Source organism: Chroicocephalus ridibundus, chromosome 4 (genome assembly GCF_963924245.1).
Source record: "Chroicocephalus ridibundus chromosome 4, bChrRid1.1, whole genome shotgun sequence".
Taxonomy (NCBI): domain Eukaryota; kingdom Metazoa; phylum Chordata; class Aves; order Charadriiformes; family Laridae; genus Chroicocephalus; species Chroicocephalus ridibundus.
In genome coordinates this window covers 73,146,137-73,174,058 of record NC_086287.1, presented here as the reverse complement: position 1 = coordinate 73,174,058, position 27,922 = coordinate 73,146,137, and the positions used below count along the sequence as shown (strand labels likewise).

Here is a 27,922-nt window from a genome sequence, read left to right as displayed (position 1 = left end):
ACAATTTAAACTGTTAAGAAAATCTGATGGTTTTATTGTGTAATGTAGCATTGAAACATCTGAATAAATCAATATCTGGGCTGTACAGGCTGCTGTTCTTTCATTTCTTTGGGTTATAGAGCATCTTGTCAATACATAAACAACAACCTTTTGCATTGTAAATTCTTTCCGAGGCATGCTGGTACAACACAAATTTCTCTTGTCAAATGCAGCTAAGTCTAACTTCCAAACATCATGCACAAGAAACTCATCTAGTGACAATGTAAACTCAGCAGAAGGGCAGGTCACAGGTCTTGCTTGCTCACGCTCCGCAGGGCTGCAGCTTTGTGTATGATATTTGGAATGTTCCGTGAGTGTGAATAATACCAGTAAGAGGAGAGGAGAAAAAAAAAAAAAAAAAAAAAAAGCACGGGTGCCTCGGGGTTTCCAGCTCAGCCAAAGTTGTGCAATGCTAGCCTGAACATGTCATTGGTGCAAACCCAGGCATCGTTGATGTTCTTTAATAGAAATATCTGGTGGAATCCCATGATAGGATCTTCATCAGCCTGTAGAAAGAGAGGGGGGGGGGGAAAAAAAGTTCAAAAAAGCTCTTTTTTGAGAAGTACATTCCAAAACTCACAATAAGACAACTTAAAAGCTAACGTTAACAGTGATGTCACATGCTGTAAGATGCCAAAGTACCTCAGGAGACACCAATACAACCAGAGGTTCTGTTCAGAGGTGCTTTGCAGACAAACACCTGGGGCCCATTGACACAGAAATCCTACAACGGCATCTGAAGTTGGGATTTTCTGGAAGACTTGCAGACATCTCATTCCAGCAGCTTCACAACACTGGTAAGGGCATCCCTGGCTTAGCGTCGAATCACAGATTTTCTTTGGGCCTTGCCCAGGAACCAAGCACAAACCAAGGTGTTTCAAAATTAGTTTGTAGCTGCTGCACTTTGGATTGATGACAGAAGGGAGATTCCGTAGAAGTCAGTATCAAGACTATTGCCTGAATGATCTAGGTCATGATCCAGGCGGTTGAAAGCTTTCCCAGAGCAGGTACAGCTGGCCAGTGGCTTAATGCTTCCCCCCTTCCATTGTCCAGGGAGAGCTCAAAGGGAGTGAAGTACCTGCTGTAGCTGCAATGAGATGCTCTAAGCACAGGGATTTTCACAGCTGTGCCTTAACTCCTGCCTTTGACAATTCATCCAGGCAGGCTGTAGTGCCTGCACTGTATTTACTTTACTACTATGAAAGCCAAGAATAGTATTAGAGGGAGACTACTTCTCCCACCTAATACTTACAAGTCTCCTCAGAGACATCATGCAGGAATTAAAGCCTCAAAATAACAGAAAGAATTCCAAAAATCAGCTGGAAATCACACAATAGGATTCAATCTGAACAGCGCACAGGTCCTAGCTAAAAAGCAATCTTCTGACACTGACCATAGTGTATTTGATTCAGCATTTTTGAAGGATTTTAAGCTCTATTCTTCCAGTACATGACTATCCAGCTTCAGAAAAGGGGAGAAATGCATAAAAAAAAAAAAAGCATTGAAAAGCAGCAGCCAGAGTAGCACAGACTGTCAGTGCTGCATGTTTATTCACAATGCTCTGCTGCCGTCCACCAAGAACAGCAAATTAAAAGGTTGAAGAGCAAAGCAGGCTACAAAATAAACAAAACAAAACAAAAAATCTGTACTTTAAAAAAAAAGTGATATTCACAGAAGTGTTAAATTGACTGTGAAACAAGTCAGCTTTGAGGAGCAACTTGCTGAAGGCATCAGTTTATCACAAAACAGTCTGCCAGAGCACTGGAAAGATCAGACGCATGTAAAAGCAGCATTCAAATCTCAAACCGCTGGAAGGATTTCACAACTGCCTAGGAAATAAAATGTACATGAAGCGCAGTTTCAGTAAGCGTATGCTAATCCACAGGGGAAAACCAAAACAGGCCCCAGATTAGCTACTGCCTGTCAGGAAAGTGAAACTGAAACCATGATGGACAATGTTTTATTGTTTGTTTGTTTTTTTTTAAACCAGCTCAGAGCTCAACAGCTCTCAAGGCAAGCACAGTGTTAGCAGTTATTAGGAAAGGAACAGAGAACCAGACCCCATAAGTAAGCAACTGCATAAACGCACAGAGAGCACCCACACATCAAATCCTGCATGCACTTCTTATCATTTAAAAAAATTAAAATGATAGAATAGGGAAAAGCCAGAGAAGGACAAGAAAGATGAGCCAGCCACAGGCCAGTTTCCTCCTGAAGCAAGTAAATTGAGTACGACTCTCCAGCTTGCAAAAATGTGATCGGGGTAGGGAGAACGGGCAAGATATCAAATTACTACAAAACCACGAAGGATGAAGTCCATGAGCTACTACTACAGCCAGAAATTAAGGCGGCAACAAGTAAGGCCAAAAGCATGAGCAAGTGCAAGTGCTCAGTAGACAAACGAATGAAGGAAAAATCCTCAAGCAAGACAAGTACCAACAGAGTCTCTGATGATGAACTGGGCAGTTTTTGTCACATTGAGATATGCCTCCTTTGCATTAGGCAGAGGCTCTGTAACAATCAGCAGCATGTGAACACAAACAATTACGCTGGATTAGACCAGCCATCCATCTAGTTCATTAGCACATACGACAGCCGTCGTGCCTATTCTTTCGGGGGCAGTATTATCATTATTAGCTCTGCCCAGAAGAGATGCTCGCGTAGCCACGCTGAAGAGGTGGCCTGGGCACTGAAATCCAGGGATTTATGCCTTTTCTAGGTTTTCCTAGGATCAAATGTAACATGTACATCCTAGTAAAGTCTCACTACTGCCTGATGGTTGGTAGGTTCCTGGACATGAAGGAATCTTTAAGAAAACTGAGAAGCATCAGAGACGCACATACGACTTTGTAAAGCATCTTATTAACACTATCCCTTCTGACTAAGTTGGAATGAACTCATATTCCTGTCAGCTCCTTTCTAATGGCTTAGTTTAAATCAGCCCGGCAGAATCATTTCGACTTGAACCCTTCTAATCACAACTATTAATAAGCATTTAGTATACTCTCAGCTGCCCTATGGTCTCCTCTTCTTAGGTCACTGAAGCATCTATTACAAGGTGCAAAAATAGCTTTCACACCAAATTTGGCCATGTCATTACTGACACAAGTACATTTTAAAATATACCTCCAGAAAAAAAAAAAAGGTATCACCACCAGACTAGCTTTACTGTAGGTCTCCTCAATTTATGATAAGCCTAGCTGCACTGCAGCTCTTACTGCTTTGGCTTGAGGAGAATTTCCTCCTTTCTTACCCAATCCAGGACCGCACACATGAAGATTAAAAGAAAAGGGAATTCTTCACCAAAATCTTGCCGTTCTACATATGGCAAATTCCCGCAATGAAGTCACGTGCTTTCTTTATTCATTTATGTTATGTCTTCACAGCACAGAGGAGCAGTATACTTTAAAACCAAGGAAAATCCTAGATTTAAGGTGAATGAAATAATTTAATAGTCCATTCTCAAAATTCTGAATACATCCTATTAACATATAGCAAAGACCCACATCTGAGTGACTTGACATGCTCTAGAAGGCATAGACTAATCCTATCCCATTTGATTTTGGACCTTCACCACAGCTCCGATAACCTCACTGAAACTCTTACTTTCCATTCCATATTCAGCTATGTCCAACTCAATTTGCATTCCAGATACAAGCCCAGGCTCGAAACACAGGGGGCTTTATTTTTCCTACAAAGCTTTCCTTTATGCAGTTCAAGATTCTTTCATGACATCCTTGAATTAAAACAAAAAAGTCAGGATCAGATTGGAAGGATCCTCTGGTTTCCAATCCAGCATCGTGCTCAGCATGAGCGTGGACTACCAGCAGCACTGCATCAGCTGAGTCCTCCAAGCCTCCAAGAACAGACATTTCACAAGGCGTCCAGGCACCATTTCCCAGTGTTTCAGCCTTCCAGTGAAAAAATCTTTCCCTTGTGTCCAATCTGAGCCTCCCAAGTGAAAGTGTGCAACCCCTGTCCCTTGTTACACTGTCTGGCACTGCCAAGAACAATTTGATTTCAGGTTGTTGGAGGTACTCTACTCCTTTCCACCTACATTTCAGGCAGATTGCCCTTAGCTGCCTCCTCTCCCAGCTCCAGGAGCTCAGGAACACTACCAATCTTGCCAGCTTTTTGCCCTCTTCCAGTTTTTCTACATCCCATCTGACCTGGGGGCTCAAAACTGTAGAAAGTCCTCAGCTCACAGAGCCGTGGGTCATGTCACAGTATTTGATGCAACACTATTTTGCAATCCAAGTTTAGCTGCACAACTTTTCTCCTTTTGTCTGGTCAGTTTTATCCTCTCACCAGCACCCCACAGCAACTGTTGATTGAACTGCAGGCTTGCAGCTATCCTCATCTCAGAGAAAAGGCTAATTACTTAAGATAGCAGGTTCTTTCAGATCTTAAGCCTCATTTAACAGGCTTTAAGCAATGCTTTAAGTGTTCAGCATGCATTACAAAAACACCCAGTGATTTTAATTGCAAATTTCCTTTCCTTTTTAAGGCTAGGAAACACCGCATAACAATTAGTTATTCACTATTAATTCTGCAACAATCACTTCAAAATTCACACTTTGGGGGAGAACCACAGATCTGCCACATGGCTCTGAGAAAGTGCAAGCCACAGCCATGCATCTCAGCCGAGCTCAAGTGCCAGAAGAGCGAGAAGAGAGCACTCCTTACTCAACCAGGCCAGCGAGGACCGCATGGAGGAGAGGGAAGGCAGAGGGTTAACCGTTGTGGAGGGCTAGCCTGAAGACTTCGTTGGTGCACACCCAGGCACCTTGATAATTTTTCAACAAAAAGGTTTGGTGGAAGCCTAGAACCTGGTCATCGTCTGCCTGAGCGCGACAGGAGAAATACGTTACGAGGTGAAGCACACTGAAAATATTGGGTGACATTCTGGATGAGCATCAGCAAAGTAGTGTCACACCAAATGAAACTCACTTCTAAAGGCTTAAACTGATGCTCACTCTTCCTAGCTGAAGCAAGCAAACATGCACCCAGACAATGAATAGCAATAAAAAGTGATAAGAGAATTAGAATAAGAGGAGGTATATTTATTATACCTCTACAAAAGGATGAAGAAACCCATTACTACCTATCCCAACATCCATTAAAGAGGATCTTTCATATGTTTACTCGTAAACATGCTTTTCAGTGAAAGCGATTACTGTACTGCCTCTGCCAGCAAATTAGAGCCTCGCTAGTGACATTCACCCTACTTTGATGCTCTATTATTCTCCAACATCTTCTCCAAGCAGCTGCTGTGTCCAGTCCCCTCAGTGCAGATGATTATTCTGCTGCAAAAGACTTTTTTTTTTTTTTTTTAAATTTACAGTTCCTATTGGTACCAGTGTGCTGGGCTGTAGACTGGAGCAGCACAGAGGCAGATGCACATCCTGACCTTGTCACAGGGCAGTCATGATTTCAGCTGACCCCAGTTAAAGCCCCCTCCAGCAGGGCAGGCTAAAAACAACCCAGACCTGCAGGTTTACTTAGGGCATAAAACTCTGGTAAAGGAAATAACAGAGTTTAGCAGTATTAGTCCTTGACCCCATTACTTCTTCAGAACTGTTCTTGTACAGTTAAGAAGGGAGCTGAGGCTGTGTGACAATTTGGGAGCAGTTCACCCCACAGTATATGCAAGGACAGTTGAAGGTTTTTCGGCTTTGCTTTGGGTTTTTTTCCCCCCTAAAATCAAACAAGATCAAAATATAATGGTTTAAGGAAGAAATACAAGATGTGCCCAGCTCACTTAAGAATGAGTTTCCACTGAACTTTTGGGACTAGCAATTCAAGCAACTAAGGCCTCAGAAAATCCATTTAAATACCGTGCCAAGAATGACTGCTTAGAAAGGGCACGTTACAGGTGTTTTAGCATTATTATTATTTTCTTGGATTATTCTATTGAAAGCATTATGCAAGCTCCTTCATTACATAAAACAATGCAAGTTTTGAAAAACCGCAGACGATTCAAAAGCATATGCATTAATTGTACCAGGCTTTGAAGAATTTGGCTCAGTCCCATGAAAAGGATAACTGAATAGCGACCAGGAGGCGTGGCTTTTCCCTTCAAAACCTGCTACTGATGGTCTTAAAAGTGCCATTCCTTATGCAAATTTCTCTACAGTTTTCCGACACCAACAGGCCTGAGCTGTGCAGAACAGCGACACCATTAAGAAAGAAGGCAAACTTTAAATAAAATTAAGTATGCTGCTCCACGTTTGCTTGTTAAAATGTACCCCGATCAACTGGAACTACAGATGAGCCACTTGTTAAAATGCACTGACTGAACCCTGTTGTTCTCAGTTACTGTATTATATCAAGAACAGCACTGAGACGCATTAAAATGGCTGTCAACACGTATGTATTAGCACAAGGACAAGTATTCTCTACATACAACAACCAGGTTTGTGTACTGGCAAAAATGGTTACTATATATGTCATGCTACTGTTCCTGGTTATTTCGTTTGTCCACCTGTGTAAGTATTGTACAAGGCAGAAGCAAGAAGTCAAAGTTCTAAGCTGACTTTGACTTTCTGGACAATCCCTCAGCGAGGAACAGCATTTGCCAGGCATTAAAATGTGCTTTTTAAAGCTAAGATTGGAGACACATACATGCGAACAGTGGAAAAATGTTGCCTCTCCTACTAAAAAATTCATAAACAAGTTGAATTTGATCATGACAACAGGCATACTTTAATCCAATATGGTTTTTTTTCCAAGTACCTAGACACACTATCATGTGATCCCTGAATTATTCTGAGTAATTTCAGCAAGCTGAAATTATTCAGAGGATAAAAACCAGCATGGTAAGAAATACTACTCCAAGCCACGGTATTTATGGAAAGCTCCCGGACTGCATCCATAACCCTAATGACCACACTAAAGAATGAGAAAACCCAAAAGCTTTACAGAATCGGTAAGAACTTGTTATCTTGCCACAGGATTCACCACAATCACTGTTGCAAGCTGTGATCTGCTTGATGATTGTGCAATAACCTTAAAAACATGACTGTGCAAAAAAACCAGTTGCAGACGTGAGCGGCCCAAGACATTGAGTCAAGAAGTCTTGGTCATATCATTGGGTTCTGTGCACACCCAAGAGCAGGACAGATGAGATCAGCATGTCTGACTTCATACGTGGGGGACTGAGCAACAAAGCTGGAATCCACCTTGGAGCTAGAAAGCAGGGGCAACTTTAATGAGAGCCAAAGCTATCTACCTTAGGCTTAGACGTGGATGCGATACACTGGGAACTGCTTTTCCCAACTGCCCAGCACAGAACAATTATGGAGAATAGCTATGCAAGCAGGTTCCAACCTTCAGTCCCAGGTTTGCTCAGTGAATGGCACAGTCAGTGGAAGTTTGAATGTTTTGGTGCCATTCAGAGTTAACAGGAAAAGGAAACCTAAACAGCTATTTCAAAAGAAACGAGGTTCAAGTAACTCCAAAGACTGGATGGCTTTAGAGTCCTGACTTGACAGCGTGGCTGGACCAAACCCTGACAAAACTAACTTTGATAATTGTAACTATTCCTATTTAATTTCACACTTTTTAAATAAACACTGCCCACTCTGAGCAAGTTCTGCCCACAGCTGACTTCACAGCTTTATGGGCTGTTTTTTGCAGATTCCAGGACGACAGCTTTCATTGATAAGTAGCATAACTAGCTTACAAGTCTGTGGCTCTAGTATATATTTCTCAAAAGAACAGGAGACTGCATAAGTTTATTCAGTTCAGTAGTATAACAAACAGCAATGTAATCACACCACAGCCTCAAAAATGACCTGATTTCTTCACAACAAGAAACTGTTTCAACAATAATTGTCTGATCTCAGAGGCGACACTCCCATTGCTGAACCAGTTTTGACTACAGAGGGACTGGACTGCATTAACACCAGAACTGTGTTCTTGTGTCCTGCGACAGCAAAGAAAAAACACGGTCTTACTGAAGGGTTGTCAGCTAACAACAAGGTGTCTGCTAAATCACGCCTCGATGCATACGTTACATCAAAGAGCACATTAAACTAGATGTGCTCTTACTGTCCAAGGACACTGTAATGACGCTTTAAAACGCAACAGAGGACACTGAAACCTTACTGCATCAGGGTAAGGGAAATACTGATGCTTCTAGAGCCCATGTGGTATTTGTATGCACTGGAAAAACCACGGTACTTTGCTTGGCAGGAACATAAAACTGTCAAAGTGCAGGTGGTTTACCTAGGGCTAGTTATCTGACGGGACGAGCAGTTTCCTGACAGTCTTCAACAGTAGAAGAATGATGTCCAACGCAAGCTTACCAGTGTTCCTTCCCCACCCAAGAGATTTATGTTTTCAGAAATTGGATGATTTAGAATCCTGCAAAAATCTAAGACATAAGCATTTGTTAACCTGTAATGGAAAGAGTTTACCTTAAGCTGTCCCACTACCATACTGAGTATACAGCTGTCAGGTGTAGGTTGGTGGTCTTGTGCTGTGATGCTGTGTTGTATTTTTTGGAAAGGGAGGCTCTACAATGAAAAGAAAATAAAGTGTAATATATAATGTAATATTTTAAATAAATGTACAGTCATTGCATTATTGAACTTACAAAACAAAAAAATCAAGCAAATCCAACATTATAAAGTGTTAGACTATTTTAGTAGTACTGCACGGACAGTTGTTGCAACTCAACACTACTCAGTCTGCGTTGATCCTAACAGTTGTGTTTTTTTCAAGCACTGGAGACATGAAATAATATGTCACCATATATGTTAAGCAGTGTCTGTTCCTAGTCTAATTACACGGCTCAAAGAGCTTCAGTTCATCTACAAGCTGAAGGTTCATATGATAGAGGCACAAAGCTTCTCTGCTCTGAACAACATTAAAAGATTGTTTACCAGACAACTCCAAATTTGCTTCTCTGTTAAAATCACTACGAATACAAAGGAAAGGTGGTTGACCAAGAACCAGTGTTCAGGACTTGAGATCCACGTATCCACCTTTCCCCTTTTTTCTTGCCTTTGTAACAGCACCTGACAGTAACAGGCACCATCTTTGCCATGTAGCAAGCAGGAGCAGGGGGAAAGGAGGAGGAGGTGGAGATCAAACACACATATATTGAAATGAAAAAAAGCTTTCCATGCTCATGTAGCAGATACAAGTATGTCTGCAGTTACGTGTGCAAGGAACACCCCTTGAGAAACACCAGACATTGGGGAGTAATTTCTGTCTTTCAACTTAGACCACATTCATATTCCAATCACAGACAACGCCAAGTGGCAAACATCACACACCTGGGAGATCTGAGAGTCCTGTCACAGAAATGCAGTTTTGGCACTGTTCTATCAAAAGCTGCATTAATGCCAGATGCTTGACAAGCAACAGTTCAGCATGGATGGAGCTCTGAGTGACCACATGGCTGGTATCCGGAGTCCACCCGCTGCACAGGGCAGCAGCATGTGGACATTTAAACCTCAAGTGGTACTTTGATGCCTTTGCTCCATTTCCCTGGTTTAAATGGTTGAGGCAGACCCAAGCACGTACTTTGACAAGTTCTGCATTTCACTCTAGTGGAAGAAGCCTGGAAGACTTCCTAGAAGATCTAGGTACAACAACAGGAGACTCAAGTCCTACTGTCAAGGATGTGAAGTACAAACTTGTCCCTGACAAGCGTAAGGCTTCAGAAAGAATACCAAGAAGCTAAATCCTTAGGTAACAGATAACACAGAAACTGTGGCAGGATCAATACCTGGGGAAGCAAAGGAAGTGTACGGAGCAGCCTTCTAATCAGAGGGACACTATTCAAGAACACTCTCTAACAAAGCCTGCAGTGTTTCCTCTTGGCTCAGACAACAATCCCAACCTATCACGAACTGCAAAGTGAGCTACTGGTGTGTAGTATGGAATAGACATTTAGTAACAAAAAAAAAAATAAAATCCAGAGCAGTCTTTTCTGAACTACCAGCAGAATGCTTTCCAGGGCCACCATCCTGAACTTAGAATCATAGAATTGCCTAGGTTAGAAGGGACCTTTCAGATTATCTCGTCCAACCATCAAAACCAACGTGCCAACCATCAAACATGAATGTGCCAGCACAACCTGCAGAAGAATAGGCTGGGACATTGCACACCCTTCCTTTGACAAAAGAGTAATAGGAAGCCTGGTCCCACCTCAGCACAACAGCTTCTGGTTGGACAAGTCCTGCAAGAAAAGTCTCTTGAAAAGGCAGAATGCTGAAGGGGAATGAATGTGGTTGTATCCAGAATCCAACTTCCAGTGTGACAAGATGCCAATGAGAGGTGAGATTGGAGAAAAGACAGGGAGGAAGGAAAGAGTTCAGAGTCAAAAGCTCTGCAATATGGTGACAAGGAACCAAAGTCAAGACTGGGTAAGATGGTGCCTGTTTCAAGTATCTGATTGTCCCCTTCAGAAAAAAGGAGCCCAAAGGTTGGCCAGCTGAGTAAGCTACTACTCCTCATGTGATGCAGCGGGGGAAATCCCGCTGGAAGAAGTAGGGTCAGCTGATAGGAAAGGTCACCCATTTTGAGGACAGAGAGAAGCTACCTCAAAAGAATGGTTACTTATGAACATCTGTCTGTACTGGAGAGAAGCATTTATTGAGATAAGGAGTACAATAAAAGTGACTAACAAGTGAGAAGCCACGCAACAACCAAGGCCTTTAGTGCCCTCTGACACTAAAGCTTGTCTGGGCTTTCACTGCCAAAACTGCGGAATTCTCCTTGAAGTCAGGCAAGAGGAATTCACAAGAATGAAGCAGGGTAGCTTAAAGTCACTCCTGGCAACAAAGCTACCTGTCCCAGCTCCCTCCTTGGTCCAGGAGGCTTGTACAACTACAGGATTATCTCAAATGCTCAGCGTAAATCATGCTGTCCCCTGATTAGGACAAGCACTCTATTTGAAACAACTCTTAAGTGCAACACTAATTAAGACACTAAGACAGAAGGAACAAGTGTCAACTCCAACTCTGTAACAAGGTTCAGGTGCCCAGTGCTGGCAAAGCAATGTCTTTACCACCTCACCCTACTGTCTTAGCATCACCTGAGAGAGTAGGTTGAAAAGGTGCCATAGCATTGCTGTTACACAGCAGAGAACTTAACTGTGACAGAAAATCCCACATCTTGGCATCTACATTCATTAATCAGCCAGGCACTGAAGAACAAAAGACTGCAGAAGTGCAAACGAATCTCAGGGTCAATCTTTCAGTGATCTGCTCAACTAAGAAGCTCCAGAAGCACAGAGTAGGTGAGCACATTAAGTGGGAACAGCAAACACAGCCCAAGCAGCTCAGTGCTGACAGGGGTATACTGAAAGACATCAGAGTCACACTAAGTTCATACAGCCCCATAATAAGCCATGGCAGCAGAAGGGCATTTTACTGCATTTCTTCCTTACTTTAAGCAGATGGATACACGTCAGAAAACCTTTCCCTGAGGCAAAGCAGCATGCCTTCACTCACCAAGCAAGACTATGCAGCAGACACATGAATCCAGAAAGTCCAACTTGCACCGGAGACACAGAAGGTAAAAATGAGTAATGCTCTGGTGGGAAGGGGCCGATCGGCACGGGGCCAGATCCAAGGCAGCGTCTGAGACACTGTGGCCAAGCAAATGCTTAGCTGGTTGGGTATCTAAATGGCTTTCAGCCCAGAAGTCTAAAGAGCATTGAGTACACAAACAAGCAGCTCTGGAGGTTGAGTATCCGCTCATCTAGAAGCCGGCAGTTGCAAGCTGTGCTATTTCTGAGGTGTGTGGCCTTCTCAAAAGCAGTGTGGGTGCCTAATACACAGATCCAAGAGCAGACCTCAGCCTTCACAGTTAAAGATGCCCTGGACGAAAAGCAGTGATTCCAGAACAGAGAAGCAGTAGCTGCGCAACAAGACAAGTGTCCAAGTCAGAAAGATTTTTCTTCTAAATGTGTAATAAAAATGGTGTATCTGCCTGATATACCACGCTCTGAGTGGAATGTCCAAGGACCCAACACATGCCCTGCACATTTCTTCCAATAGAAACAAACTTTCTATTGTCATGACAGCTTATAAGTACACCCAGTTTTATAACAGAAGCATGGATTTACTCAAAAAGATAAAACTTCTCCAAGTTTAACTAAATGAAGAGGGAGGGAGAGTTTCAGTCTCTACACAGAAATACTGTCCTCTCACTTGATGAAGAAGAAACACTGGTTTCAAAGTCCTGAATCATAACTGCTCATATCTGAACAGCTGAAAAACACTGTGCTAAGTCAGGTTCTCCACCACAGAATTTATCTGCAGTTTATGTATCAGAAAACAAATTGTTCCTTGTAATAACATGTTTAGCCTTTATCACAGGCTATCCAAATAACAGGTTTGCTATTGCTACTTCCTTGGCATGCTTTAAAAGAACAAAAAAAAACCACCTTTCATTCCCCTAGATCGCAGTGTCAGCTTATGAACTATACTTTTTAAAAAATAAATCAATAATGTCAGATGCAATTGCAGTCACAAAATAACCTTGCAAACTAATACAGTCAATTAACATTCCACCATTAGAGCCAAAATTGGAACACAGAATTAAATCACAAATAACATTTTTTGAAGAACAAAAGTTGGAAGCACAAGTCCCATGCTCAAGAGTTTTAAACTGCTGAAGTTGAAATCAGTTTTTCAGAAGCAATTAATTTATAGTCTCCAGAACTGTTTCCCAAAACATTTGATAAGAATTACAGACTTACAGAGAGTTTTTCAACAATAGCTGCTTTGCCCTGGAACTGCTGTCCTTCCCACGTAAGGCATGATGCATCAATCTGAGGGGAAAAGAAACAAATTCATCAACCTGCTGAGGTAACCCTTAAGCAATCCTGGTAAGAGACTTTGTTTACTTGGTATATACCCTTAGAATCCAGCTATTTGGAAACTAGCTCAAAGGGAGATGGAAAGAAACCACAAAGAGCAACTGAAAAAAGTGTGGAATAATCAACTAGAAGTTAAGCAGATTACATTTCATTATCATGATTCTACCATCAAAAAAGTTCCAGCCTTTGTATCAAAGTTAGCTTTCAGAAGAAAATCTCAAGGAGATAAAAGAAAAATCACAGAAAATAATCCTATGGACACAAAATCGAGCATGTAGGGAGACAAAAATACACGAAGAAATCTGATGAGTTCCTTCACCAGCTTTTTTTTCCTCTCAGGTACTAATCTGCATACCCTATTCACACCCAGAGAAGTAAAATGGGCCTCTAAAGGTTTTCTAACAGACTGCTCTGTGTGGCATGAAGGGCTTGAGGTGCTTCAGCCTACAAGCTTTTCTGAGCATGTGATGTCAGGTGCCACAGCAAATGGCAAGAAGCTTTCTGTTCAGCTTAGGATACTGTTTAAACCAGAGTCGCAATATCCTGTTGTTGACATAGCTCCCAAATCCAATTTTAAACCTCAGCAAACAGACTTAAATTTAAACTGGTTTCTACTGAGTTCAAAGTCTGCTGCCACCTCCAAACAGCACCCTCACCCTACACCTGACAGACCAAGTTGCCATGTACCCTATCACAGATGACTTATTCATTTCACCTTTTTGAGTTTAAATACCTCCAGGAACATGATTCCCAGTTCTTTTCCATTCGGTCTTCAGCTCTCACTGAACCTCTGAATGTCTCAGCAGAATCAAGCAGATTCCAAAGAGCTCCATTTGTATGCTCTCTTGTAGCTTTTCCAGGCCCTGTTTGTGACCCACATTACATCAAGCAGCCACTCCTTTCAGCCATATGTGCTATGCTGAACCTGCACAACAGTCACAACCACTCTAAAAAAGCTTCTGTTCCTCCATGTCTCATCAGCAGGAACTACATAGTGCAGCAGCAGCCAAAAGAACAAAGGGAATCACAGGCAACCGCATGAAGCATTTCAGGGTCACAAATGCAAACAGGGGCTCTTCATACCGCTTTCGAATACAGCCTCCTCTTGAGTTTGGACATGTTTCTTTCAGGAAGAAATAGACGGTGTAATTGAAAAAAAAAAAATCACACAGTAAATCATCTGGCTGACACCACTTGCATCTTACATGACATCAACCCTTGATGTTGATAACTGGTGAAGCCGGGTGATGGTACCAGGGAAGGAGGCTATCTGCTATGCTCTTCCTGAAACACACAACTTCACATTGTACCTAATTAGCATCCACCTGACCCTCTGCTACAGGTTACCTCCAAAGCCACTTGCTGTATCAACAATCTGGGAGCAACTGCTTCAAGAACAAAAAGCAACCCCTCCTCTATCCCAAAAGACCTACCGATAAGAAAACAGCATAAAAATAAGAAAATATTTCATTATAAGTAGCCACATACCCAAAGCAGAGGAAAGGAGTAGCTACAGCATTTTCCTGCCAAACAACCACAGAGAGATAACTGTAAAACAAGTCTTTGGCTTAGTGCACCAACTCAAGCAATTCATAGCAAAAGTGAGCGGCCCATATCCCTACCTGGATTAGGTGACAAAAGCTCAATTGACTTAGATCACACCACTAAAGGAGAAAACTGAACCTTGCAGTGGAAGTATCGATACAGAACGCAAACAAATCCAAGAGCTCCCTGCTGCATTCCTGCACGCTATAAAATTCACTTGCTCCCACAGCGTCTCAGAAGTCAAAAAAGCTCACCAGTAAAAGTGCGTTTCTGCAGAAATCCCTCTAATTTATACAAGTTGTGGCCATGGCGCACTTTGACCACACAAAACAGGGTCCCATCTTCCAGTTTAGGAACTCCACAAAACAATCATGGAAGGGACCTTAAAGATCATCCAGTTCCAACCCCCCTGCCATGGGCAGGGACCACTCCCACTAGACCAGATCTCATCCAACCTGGCCTTGAACACTTCCAGTCTGCATAACAGAACTCCTGACCACATTTGCATAGGCGTCTCCATTGAATGATCACAGAAAGAAGGACCCTAAGGATGGAAGAGTTCATTGTGTGGAAGGCCACGCTGCCAGGAATTTAAATTAGCTTGTACTTATCAGCAGTCTTCTGAAGATTCCTAGCAAACACACAACAATCCAAAGAGCAAATGCTATCAGTGCTGGTGGACGCTGCTGAGGTAGGTATAATGAGAGGTGTCAGATGGTGTTCAGGCAATAGCTTCCATCCTCAAGAGCTTGCTGAAGCTTCATACAGCTCATCCAGCAGATGAAAAACAGGTCAGAAAAACAGGATATGCTGCTAGAAGACTTGTAAGACTTGAGTGTCTTGCTGAAATGCCTCATCCACCCAGCAGCACTCCTCACCACCAGTAATCAACTCCAAACACAGAGCACTTTGCATGTTCTGGAGGAGTCTTCCCCAAAACTAAAAGCTGAGATTCCTCGGGTTTGTTAGTTACAGTCTTTAATTTTGGAAGCCAAATCTACTTTGCCCCAAATAAGGAGCAAAAATAAAAACCTACTTTTTGAAGAAAGTTGAACTGAATTTAAATTTCTTTAACAAAGTCTAAATATTTAAAACTGGATTCAAAATTTTAAATGTATTTTAATGTTCGGAGGATTAATGCAGCATGAGATCCAAAAAATACCTGCCAGAACTGCTAAACACAGAGTAGGACTTAAATCACATCCCACTTCAAGAGGGAACCAAGCAAATCCATGCCCATAAATCAGTGGCAAACCAAGGCTAGCACATTTGCTTTTAAAGAGAATTTCATCACAGGATCGTCACCAGCCCCCTCCACTACAAGCCACTGTCTACAGACAGCTGGGGGTTTTATGACCCTGACTGCTTATAGATAAGGCGGAGAAAGCTCAAAATAGAAGTGAAATGTAGAAGAAATGCAATAAATAAAAAGTTGAGTAAGTGTGATTGCACTGACTGACATTCTGGAGTCAGGATAAAATCCACTATCCCACCCTGTGTATTCCCACAGATCAAAATAGAGAAACCTAGGCAAATAACGGGACAAAGCCTCAGCCCCCTCTTTTGTAGATACTTACATATATTGCTCCTAACTGAGTCCTGTCTGCATCAAAAAGCTGGTAGTAATGTTGTACGAAGCTGGACCCAATCTGCTCCCAGATAGGCTTGTCTCCCATTCTGAATCCTCACCCAAAGCCAGTGACTGTAAAACAAACAAACAAAAAATTAGCAGAAAGAACAACCACATAAATAAGCATAGCACTTGGCTTAAGTATTAAGCATCAGTAAACACAGATCCTCTAGGCTGGACAGATTTTTCCTTGGACGAAGTAGGACAAATCTCACCTCTGTATCTTTGTAAATAAAACTCTTGGACACCAAATGGTTTAATTTCTTATTTTAGCGTTTGGTGATTTCTACAGCTATTTCAGTGGGTGGTCACAACTTGCATACAAAAGTGGAGAACAAGAACAAAAATGAGTAAGCGTTACCACCTTATATTCACATAGTTCAAAAAAGACACCATCTGAAAAAGTTGGCAAGCGCTTGCTATTTCAACTTGATCTCATTTACTGTAAACAACTGACGTGTTAATATGGATTGTCTGCAAGTAGCTTACACCAACTGATTTATCTATTCAGCTCCTCAGGTATTCACCATCCACAGGCCATTCTAAGGAAGAGCGTCCTTTCAGCGGTACACAACAGGAGTTAATTCACTAGGTCTTTACTTAACACAAGCTTACTTTCCTCTTCTGTCACTAAGGCTGAAGCATACTCGACATTTATCTGAGAGTCCTTCTATTTTAGAGGGATTAAACATACAGCACGTGCAGCAGCTCAGAAAGACCCAGTCTAGAAACTATCATGCATTATCAGTACATTACATTTTAAGATCCGAGTTTACTTCAAGCAAACTAAATTATACTTGCTAAACGTCAAGATCTGTCAGTCATGGACCTCTTTGCAATCCCTGACCAGGAACCTTGAGCTACAGGTCTGTATTGCACTGCAGGTCGTGAAAAGGTGTGAAATTCTGTTTTAGGACACAGGACATGACAGCTATTTTGACACCTAAAGGAAGCCAATTACTCATACACCTGTTTAAGATTTGACAAATTCCTAACAGAAGCAAAAAACATATTGCTAAGATCTCCACAGCGAGTATTACCAGGCCTAGCCTTCTGTGCACAGTCAGACAAGAAAGCTCTGGCCATATTTTAGGCCTTTAGCTGTTTGAGCTTTACTCATACAAACAGGAGCTGAAATGGGTTCAAACCCCAGGCCAGAAGTTTGAAGGTTACACAAATTTGGCCAGACTTACAGAAGATCAAATATCTTTTATTAGATCAATGGCATAACAGGAGGTAGCACACAAGCTTTCAGGGCGGTAAATTCAACTACCAAAGTAAAACACAAACCAAGAGCAACTGCTAGAGCTTAGACACCCAGTGTAATTGAGGGAGAAAGTGGTTGGCATGTGTGGAGCAGAGAACATGACAGCACAGAGTGCGACACTGGGAAGGTGGCTCTCCCTGCTGAGAAAGGGATGGTTTGTAGCCTGTGAAAAGAGAAGTTCGGCAGAAGGAGCTTTGCTTGTGACAGCACACCACAAAAGCGGATCTCGTGGTTTTTGACATCCAACTGATGCTGGCTGCATGCTAGTTCTCAAGTGCACCTTAGAAATTTATTTTATTCAAGGATAAGGTCAAAAACTAATTTAAGACAGAAACATACATACCCCAATTTTAAACATCCTTATTTCACTATCGACCACCTAGGCAATACCGTCAACGTCAAACTCAATAACCCTGCACACTAACATAGACTAAAAATTTAAAGACTTGTTGACACGTAACTAGTACTTGAACCGCTACAAAAAGATCTACAGTCTGGCACCAGTCACCACCACATGTGCTCCGCTAACACTTGCAATACATAACTCAGTCTGAAGGAGCTTTACCCAGTGTGGTCACTCCTCTGGGAAAACAGATCGCAAATTAAAAATCCCTCCAAGTACAACAGGTTTAAAAAACAAAACACACACACACCTCAAACAACTTAAACCTACTTCTTTACAAGAGGAGAAAGTTGTATTGATTGCGCATCCACAAGTGCCACATACCAGCCCAACCTGGAGCAGATGTAGAAATCTAACAACTTCAGCCTGTATTAAAGGATTTTATGTTGAAAGAAAACCACCCTAAAAACACCTCACCAACTCCCTGGAAACTTTGCTGACTGATGCCCACCCTGTCATTCGGGAGGACCCTCACGTCTTGTTTGGAAGTGCTAGGATTTAGTTTTGAAGCCTGCTGGTTCCATTCCAGACCCGCAGGTACCTAGAGGTGTATAGTTTGGGATAGCCGTGGTGGAGGCAACAATGAGTCCAAGTGAAAATCACTTCTGTTCATTTTTTATGGATCGTCATAGCTTTAACTTCAGCCCATGAACTCGTATCACTATCAGATAGCCTTCCTAAACATTCACGTGCAAATCTATTTGACAGTATCGATGTTAAACAGCCACGCACCTAGCACTGAGATGAAGCAGTGAACAGCAAAAGAACACCAGGTTATTCTCCTGAAGCTGAAGTTAGCTATTGCTAAATTTATTTCCGCCCACCCCCCCAACACACCCGATGTGTATTCACCCTTAGCAGCTCGTTGTACCATCATATGGACCCAAGATCAAGTGGTATGTTAGCACTGCACCTTGTTTAGACCCAGAGGCTTTCAACTCAAGGCACAACAGCCTCACTCGAGCACCAGGTGCCTTCTGTTCCATCCAGAAACAGCGAGAAAGCCTTTGAGACGGCAAGAAATTAAGGAATGCTAATTTTAAATAGAGATAGTAGTATGATGGTTTCTAAAACTAAAAGTTAGCATGCTAGATTGCTATCTCCTTCTAAATCAATGTATTTATATTTTGGCAAGCAAAATACCATTAAATAAATTAAAATATCAGTATAAATTAGACCAGTTATAATGCTGATTTTGCCAGAAGTGAAAACCAAACTAAAAAAGAAATCCTGCTGAGATTAATGATCCTTGATTGTTGGTTTGGGAGGTTTTTTGTTACAACCTTGCTCTTTTTCCCGTGCCATTCATATACAGTTTTGCTGAACACTCTCTCTCTTCCTGGAAAGGTTTTTTTTTTATTTTCCTTTTCTGATTTTTCATCTTTTCCTCCATCCTGTTTTACGCCTGTCATCACAGATGTAAGAAGCTTAGAGACGTACCTAAAGAAAGAGCAAGATAGGAATGATCTTTTGTGTCATCAAGCCCAGTCCCTTTCAATAAGATAAAATCCACCTATGGTTGTATTGACATATTTTTCAGGCTGCTTTAATGAGATAAATGTAATATAAAAGGCTTTTAAGATCTATTCCAAAGCTTGCTGTCAAACACTAGGACACTAGTGTGCCTCAGAGCCATCCAGCCAAATCTATCTGTGGTTCACGCAAAGTTTGGTCACAGAGGCAAGAGTATTCAGTCAATATTAAAACTAGATAAAAGAAGTTTTAGTAAGCTAGAAAACACATACGATGTGGCACACCTGTCCTTTTAAAGGCACCTGCTGAAAGGTACCACTGTGTAAGTGTATTATTGGATATCCCACCTTAATTCCCCATGGAAAAGGAGACCAATTCCTTAAGCTAATTAATTTTCCTCCCTTTGTCACTTCAAATCTACCTCATCACATCCACTTAAGATCATCACAGCCCATTCCATTAACAGCTCCTTCGCAGAAGCACAGCAGCAAAGGTGAACTACCAACATGGAGTGTAATACCTCAGCTCACATTACTCAATTTCTTGGGATCTGCTCGTATTAGAAAATTTATCCCCACCTCAAATACCACCCAGCAGTCAGTGCTCGAGCTGAAACCCAATACAGTGCACAAAAGCTGCAGCTGCCAGCACCTCGCTCTATACTCAACAGGTATATGCTGACACTGCAGAACTGGGATCGCTGCTCCACAGGGGACTTTTCCGCAGTGACGTCTAAACCAAATTTTCCAACACCTTTGCCAGGCCACACACTGACACATCCTCAAGTGTAAACTCCGGCCCTCTGCACATCTCTCACCATGCTTCTGACAGCTCTCATCCTACAAGGTACCATGGTATCCCCAGTATCTTCATCCCTCGTTCATCCCTCAGCCTGGCACTGCCACTGCTGCACAACACCCTGGGGCATACAGCAAAGCTCCTGCAGCAGCACAGGAGAGGGAATTCAGACCCTAAACCATGCAGAACTTTCCAGTGCCCCACGATACCAGTCACAGACCCCCAATATCAAGAGGACTTCCAAAGGACCCCACAATGCCAGCAGACCACCCTGCATAGCCTACACTGCCCAGTGCTTCTGTTGCTCCTCAACCTTGCCAAATCATCCAAGGCTATAACTACACCCCAAAGCTTCTCTCCCCTCTTCTCCATAGGTTCCTCCAGCTTGTTGGTCTCTATGCTGGTCCAGGAGGGAGACAACTGCCTGAATTAAGCTCCCCCTCATCTGCTTTGGCACACAGCAGATGGCACTTCCATTAGGTGAAGCTGCATGACTCCCAACAGTAGTAGCACCAAGGAGGAAGGTGTGTCAAGGTGTGAGAGAGTAGGAGTGGAAGAGAACAGAGTCTTCACACAGGCCATGAGTGACCTTGAATTAGACTAGGGTTACACTGGCCTCAGGCAACACGTTTTCCGTCCACAAAACCCAGAAGTCGAGCCTCTTTCCCATTGCCGGTCACAGCTTAGGTTGTTCCTACCTACACTTATCCCTCTTCCTTCTCTGCCTTAACTGCGTGTGAGAGTTCAACACAAACATATCAAGACTGACCATAACTCCTAAGGGGAGTACAATCCTTAAAAGACCCATTTCTGCAAAAGGTCTGGATGAAAACTCTTTCCATTGCTTCCGTCAACAAACAAGAAACCAGGAAACAGCCTGGAGACAACTCTGTCAGCACGCTGCAGCACAAAGTCCATCTTTCTGCTCAAGCAGCATCATCAGAGCTACTCGGAGCTGTAACTTGAGGAAAAGCCACCATACGCAAAAGTAGAAAGTCTCCTGCCAACAGACAAATAAAGAGATCGCTTTTCCTGAAACATGTAAGCACCGGTGACATTTGGAGCAGGTGGGCTATTGTCACATCTCTGCAGCATGGAGAAAGACCAAATAATTGTTTCAACCAGCAGCTGCGTTTGCTGCGTTATCAGACCCCGACATATGTAAGCTCACTGCTATCAATTTAAAAAATTAAGTCTTTTTGAATCCAAGCATGGCAGACCTGCACTTACTATAAGACTACTACATTTTCTGAAAGTGTCAGCAAAAACTAGTATGAGCAATAGTAAAGTATGATTTAAATTGCTAGAGAAAATGAAGGTGTTCTCCCAGGGACTGCCACATTCAAAAAGCAAGCTGCATTCAAAGAATCAATGAACAACCATCACAGGCAAATTTAAGCTCAGTAAAGAGTATCTGATCTACAGAACATCAAGAAAGAAAACACAGAATTTAAGGAGGAAAAACCTCAAACCAATAGATTCTAAGATGTTAGCAGAGAAAAAGAATTGCCGTCTATTATTGTTATGACTACGCTTATTCCGTAAGTAATCAGACCATAAACAAGCCACACTCCCTGGATATTAAAGCTGGCCCTACGCACCACTGTACCAAAGCTAAACTCTCTTAAGATTCCATTCAAGCTTGTTTTCTGGAAGACTTGAAAAATCAGTGTAACAAGAGAGCACCAATGGTCCCTTTAACTTGGTGCTACTGGTCCAGGGGTACATGGTAAACATGATTTAGACCATCAGTTGCTGCACCCTTCACTACTGATTAACAAGAGTAAATAAGGACAATGAAGGAGCTCTCAGTTGGTTCAGTTCCTGTTATTCATGTAATTTCTCCCATGCATGTATTTTTGATTGCTCAGGTTAAAAAGAGTGAGCAGTAGAAACAGAAAAAGTAAAGCGGCAAACAGATTTTAGACTATTTTTCCTTCAACCTCTTTTCCGTTGCCACTAAAACGTACAAAGACAGGAGTGTCCCCTGTGCATGCTTTCTAGGAACACAATGGAACCAGCATTGCAGGACCAGTTAATCTTCTCTCAAACAGATCATCTATTCAACTACACCAAGAATCACTCGATAACATCATCTTCCTTTAGCAAAGCCGTACACTGTCAACAAAAGAAACTACGCAAATGACGACAGAATAATTCAGGCTGTAAGGGATCTCCTCCAGCCCGAAGCAGGGTGAGATAGATCAGACCAGGTTGCTCATGCCATTATCTGCTTTGATCCCCAAAAGCTCTGATGATTGGAGACTCCATGATCTCTGTGGGCAACCTCTTCCAATGCTTGACCATCCTCACGCAGAGGGCAGCTCTCCTGCGTCCAACCAGAACCCCTTCTGTTCCAACTTATGCCCCTGGTCTTCTGCATTCCCACCATGTGCCCCTGTGAACAGCCTGGCTCCATTCTCCTGATGGCCTGACAGATACTGGATATAGGACCAAGTCCCGCTCAAGCCTTCTCTTCCCCGCGCTAAACAAGCCCAGGCCAGGCAGAATGCACATTAACACAGGGGCAATTAAACACTGGAACTTACTTGGGGACCTCATACATCATCAGCCATTTATCTTAAATGCACTGTACCCCTTTCTGAGAAATTCCAATTTCATGGTCAATCCTTCTCCATTTGAAAAGCTAGGAAATTTCCAGTTAAGGCGCAAATTCCTACATTCAGAGACCGAGAGAAGGGCTTCTCTTAGGTATCTGTGCTGTCATCTTCACAGCAGCTGACTGATCCATGGAGCTTAATAATCTGAATATTACTGCTACAGGCCAATCAGAAATTATTGATTTGAACACAGACCTTCACCTAGTAATTGCTGTGGGCTGCACTGTGCAATAAACTACATTATTCTAAAAACACTTTCAGATCTAAAAATAATTAAGTCTAGCTATGTGAACAGTTGAAGAGTAAAAAGGGAGAAAGGGGAAGAGTGACAAGGTGCAGACTGTTTTCTTCGGAAAAATATGGAAAATAAATTGCCTTTCCCCTTCTCAGTCTTTTTATTCCTCTACTCCAACTTCATTAAAACAAATTAATGCAGGAATTATGCCAACCTGAAGTATATTTCTTTTGGTTACAGATGTCAGCAAGTACCAGGCCACTAGTAAACAAAACGCATGGGGAGAACTCCGTGAAAGCTTTCACTGCACCTACAGTGTGATGCTCATCCCGTCTGCAGCGTGCCAACCCAACAGAGTCAGCCAAGATGATTTTCAAATATATTACAATTATATTAATATCCAATTATATTATACATAATTGGGTAGGAAGACATAATGTTTTGTTGTTAAGCAATAGCCACAATGCTACACATCAGGCATTTTATTCCCACAGTATTCTGCTGCAACCCAAAAACTGAATTCAAGTTTACAAGGCTGAAGTCACATCTCTTTTCCCCAGGATGAGCCCAAGACTGCTCAGTTTTAAAGTAAGAGACGAGGGAAAGGGGGACAGGAGGGGGAAACTGCTGCACTGCATTTTTCTTTACTTTATAGGCACAGTAACATAACATTTAATCTCCGAGAAACAGCAGAATCTAAGGTATTTCTATCTATCCGGCTCTGACTATCATGACAGCTGTTTCAGGTTAAGACAAAATTAGGAACTGATTTTTAAGTTACAGAAGCAAAGATGTCATACTACAGCTATAACCCTTTTTTCTCCACCAAATAATTACTTAAAAATTAACCAGGTTTGCTCATTAACTCAGCAAAATAATATTCAGTGTTAATCTTTATACTAATTAGAAATTCTATCAAAAACTGCAGTTTAATCCTTGCAACTTTTCTTGTGGTTCACAACTGAAGTTGGGCACATTTGAAAACAATCACCATTGTGTGTTTGTTAAAAGCAGCCAGTTGTGTAAATAACAGACCTGAATTAGACAGCACAAAAGTAGTCACCCCTACAAACATAACCCTAGGTAACCTGGTGCAGTGATAAATGCAAGAGGAACAAGATAACATTGCTATTTTGCATTATATCACTCCATAATTTTAGGCTTAGCCACAGCATTCCTCTATTATTGACTGGCAGCATTCAAAGTATGCAAAATTTTCTCCAATGTGCTTTACAATCCACAAATTTTTCATGTGTATAAGCAAGGCTTGTTACACCTCACCTCCAAATGACTGCTCTCCAGTCTTTGGCTGAGCTCCAAATTTCCAAAATACATCTAAAAAAAATTCACCAAAACCTTTTGTATGGTATCTACCTAACCATCTTCTACTTCCAAAACCAAACATTTCCCATCCTGCTTTGCTTGGTTTTTTTCCTCCCCCACGACAAACAATAGCTCCATTTCCAGCAACATCGTACATAAGCACATAAGTTGATCATGTACAAATATGAACATCAAAACTCCCCGTGATGACACAATATTTAGGAGTTTTAAAACAACTGAAAGAAATCATACTTGAAAGTGTTACCAGTTATTGGTATGTTTTGTGTAAGGATTGAAATATATGCTCAACGCTACCACTAACTAGATGATCCTATTATTAATGACAGAAACAAAAGAATCCCCAACAGAGAACTGCAGAAAGTTGTTACCATTTGCATTTTGAACAGACACAGACGTTAAAACAAATATATTTCAAATCATCTACTGAACAACTTGCAATCTTTTAGGAAGGAACATTAAATAATAATTAGGACCCCAGCTGGAAAACAGTTAAATAGTCCAAAAGTAAGCCAAGGTGTCACGGAACTTTAAATTAGATTATGTTTTTCACCAATAATGATGTTATATACAGTAATTTCTCTACTTCTATGCAGAGATATGTGAAATGCCCCTGCTAAAAAAACACTTAAAAGTCACCACACACAAACACCGAAAGCATTGCTTGAATATAACTCCTCCCAAGAAAAAGGGAAACCAGAAAAAGAGTCAACTTGAGAAGATGGCTGATTCAGCAATCACAGTTAACTTTCAAGCAACAGTTCTGCAAGTGATTCCTATTCTGCAACTGATTGCTGTTCCTTTTCAAGCATTTACCTGGGCTTTGTTCCCGTTCCACTGCAATACAATGGACATGCCACAAATCCAACTCTAAAATATTCATTTACACTGGAAGCGATGGACTTCAAATGAGAACTAACAGTTAGTTGAAGCATTACAGCTTCAGGGAGTTAAATGTGAATTGTAAGAAGAGCATCTTCGGGACTTAACGCCTTCAGAAAGCTCTCTCATATTAACAAAACGCAACATACACTCCTTGCCACTGTAATTTCTTGCGGGTTTTGATAGTTCTTAAAGCTAAAAAGTGACAATAGCAATGGAGGTGGAAGAAGGTTGTAGAATCACACCAGAAACTGGGAAGTAAAAGGAAAAAACTAGGCGACTACAGCAGATCCCTGAGTACATGCACAGTTGCTAGCTTTACTCCAAGGCAGGGTGAACCCTTCGTTTTCTACGCGACAAAGCGACTCAGCCACGTCGGGTCAACTTCAGTCCTCGCACAACCTTCTGGCAAGACAGGAATACAGTAAGAACATCGAAAAACAGAAAAAAAAAAAAGCCCAGCACAGAAAACACAACCAAGTGCACCTCCTGTCACACCCCACAGACCGTCTCCTCGCAGCTCCGAGAGCTCACACCCCTCTCCCCTCTGCCACACCAACCCGGCGCGAATCCCACCCCGGCGGCCCCCAGGAGAAGCCCCTCCCCGGTGGCCCCCAGGCCATGGCGGCGGCAAAGCCTCAAGCCGGGGCAGCGCTGCCGGGAAGGGCCGGCCGCCGCCGCCGCGGGGTGGGTGCGCCGGTGCTCCGCCTCACCTCCCGCTCACCGACCGGCCGGAGGGACCCGTTCCCTCAGCGTGCGGCCCGGGTTTGCCCCTCACTCCCTCGGAGCTGGGCCGGGCGCCTTCCACCCCCCTCAGCGCCGGGGCAGAGCCGCCGGCGGCAGCTCGGCTCCCTCAGCCGGTAAACGCGGGCGCCGGGTCCCGGCCGCCGCCCCTCGGGGACGGCGCCTCAAAGACGGGGAAGGTCAGGGCGGCTCCGGCCGCCGGTTGCCGCCCAACCCGGCCCGCGGCTGCCGGCAGCACCCCGCGGCGGGGCCGGGACCGGACCGTGGGGCCGCGGCCGGCGAGCGCGGGGTGGGGCGGTGCCATGTGCCAACCCGCGGGGGACCGGGGCCCAGCGCAGCCCAGTCCCGCTTCCGCTACCCCGCCGGGGACCCGCCGCCGCTCCGCCCCCCCCCACCCGCACTCACCCCGCGGCTCCCACTATGGCGGCGACGGCGGCCCCGTGCGCGGCGCGAACCCCCTCAGCCTCTCTCGCCCGCGCTCCCCGCCCCGCCCCGCCGTCCTCGCCCCGCGGCATGCCGGGACGGCGAGTCCCGCCGGCCGCCGGAGCGCGCACTGCAAAGCGGTGATGGACTACAACTCCCGGCGTGCCCCGCGGCGCCGCCCGCCGTGGCTCATTTGAATGAAGGGAAGGGGCCCGCGCGCCGCTGGCCCCGCAGGCCGTGCCCCGCAGCACTGTGGGATAGTGGCGGAGGGGCGTCCCCCGCCTCAGCGGGGCTGTCCCGCCCCGAGCCCGCCGCCCGGCGACCCCCCTCAGGGTCCTTCCCCGACCCACCCCGCCTGCCCCGGCGCCGACCGAGACGTCCCCGGAGGCCTCGTCTCACGGGGAGGTTGCCCTGGGCCCGGTCGCCCCCGCGGGTCGTGGCTGTGGTGGCAGAGGGGACCCTCGGCCCTCCCTGGGCCCGTGTCGCCCGCTATGACTGTTACTGGCCCCAGGTTGTAACGATGACAGGATTTTGCCCCAAAAAGAAGGGTCTCTACCCTCAGAGGGCTATCGGCCCCAGCGAAGCAGTTGGCAATGAGCTGCAGACCCTGAAATTCATTTTTAACTCCCCTAACAAGAGCTACACAATGAAAAAAAATTTTTTTTTGAGAAAAAAGAAAAGGAATTGCTCAGCTTGCTTGCATTGAAGGAAGTTAGCACAGAAGCTGTGGTGTGGCAGGAAAACACCTTCAAATAAATACTTGCAAACAGATAAGTGGTCTAAAAAATACGGTCTCGCTGGAGGCGTGTGCCACTGGAGCGGCAGCAGGGAGGGCTTCTTATAAAGGAGCAGAATCTTTGTTACTGGGTTGTTTGGTGATAGGGCTGACCCTGGAAGACAGCTCACCTCTTGACCCATGCCAAGCATGGTGTTTTAGCCCAACTCCGAGGGTTTTCGGGTCCCTGCCTGAGCATTTCCTTCCTGTTTAGAGAGAAACAGCACTGCACGGCCCTGGAAGGAGATGGGTCCACAAAGTGTTTGTTTGGGCTTGCTGCTAAAGGCAGCGATAGCAAAAGGAGACAGAGGTGGCAGACACTGATCCTCTTTCTGAGACTCCCCTAATGTCACACTAACAGTATTTTCCAAGTTTTTCCTATGCAAAAGAGGCAAACCTGTGTGCCAATGCTGTGTCCATCACCACCTTAAGGCTTCTTACCCCACATGGCCTGGAAATGGAGCCTGCAGCGAGCTGAGACTCCGCTGAGTTCAGGTGAAGAGTAGCTGAATAATAAATAGGTGATTTTATTTTTTCCTCTCTCTTCCCCCTTGTTTTCTGGCTGAGGTGCTGGATCCTGCCTGGGAGAAAATGATGAGCTTTTTCATTGCCTTTATCATGACGTTCTCAGCTCTCCAGATGCCAGCCTGAGACGTGTTCATGTGCTCTGCACCTTGTGGCTGCTGCCAGTGTTTCTCCCCCTGGGGGTAAAGATGTCAGTGGAACGACTGGCACCATCCAGTTCTTTGTGAACTCAACTTAAGAATTTGTGTCGTGAACAAGACCTATTTTTTAAGTTATGGACGCTGTGACACACTTACAAGGGTAAACAGTTTGTGCGCAGCAACCCTCAGATTTATCTAGGAAGATCTAGGAACTGGGCTGATTACACACCAATACAAAGC

The 27,922-nt window shown here is 43.7% G+C and overlaps 1 protein-coding gene across 3 annotated transcripts; it reads right to left on the bottom strand.

The window, feature by feature from the left end:
- Positions 1–11: 11 nt before the first annotated feature.
- On the bottom strand, positions 12–26,338 carry NUTF2 (nuclear transport factor 2). 3 transcript variants are annotated; one of them, XM_063334031.1, is made up of 5 exons: positions 26,225–26,338; positions 16,003–16,127; positions 12,761–12,832; positions 8,460–8,558; positions 12–545 (listed from the first exon to the last, which is right to left on the bottom strand). In XM_063334031.1, the coding sequence occupies exons 2-5, from the start codon at positions 16,099–16,101 to the stop codon at positions 432–434; spliced, it is 384 nt and encodes a 127-aa protein (XP_063190101.1). In that variant the 5' UTR covers positions 16,102–16,127; positions 26,225–26,338; the 3' UTR covers positions 12–431. The 3 variants fall into 3 exon arrangements, with proteins under 3 accessions (XP_063190101.1, XP_063190102.1, XP_063190104.1); XM_063334032.1 differs by lacking the exon at positions 26,225–26,338 and adding an exon at positions 25,789–26,154; XM_063334034.1 differs by lacking the exon at positions 26,225–26,338 and adding an exon at positions 19,009–19,138.
- Between the last annotated feature and the right edge of the window lie 1,584 nt (positions 26,339–27,922).

Bases quoted from the DNA above. Each gene is read 5' to 3' on its own strand.
- NUTF2 (XM_063334031.1), bottom strand. From the start codon at position 16,101: ATGGGAGACAAGCCTATCTGGGAGCAGATTGGGTCCAGCTTCGTACAA. The intron at 12,833-16,002 runs GTAAGTATCTAC...TTTTCCCCTCAG, and splicing joins CTCAGTTAGGAGCAATATAT to ATTGATGCATCATGCCTTAC. The intron at 8,559-12,760 runs GTAAGTCTGTAA...TTTTCATTGTAG, and splicing joins CTATTGTTGAAAAACTCTCT to AGCCTCCCTTTCCAAAAAAT.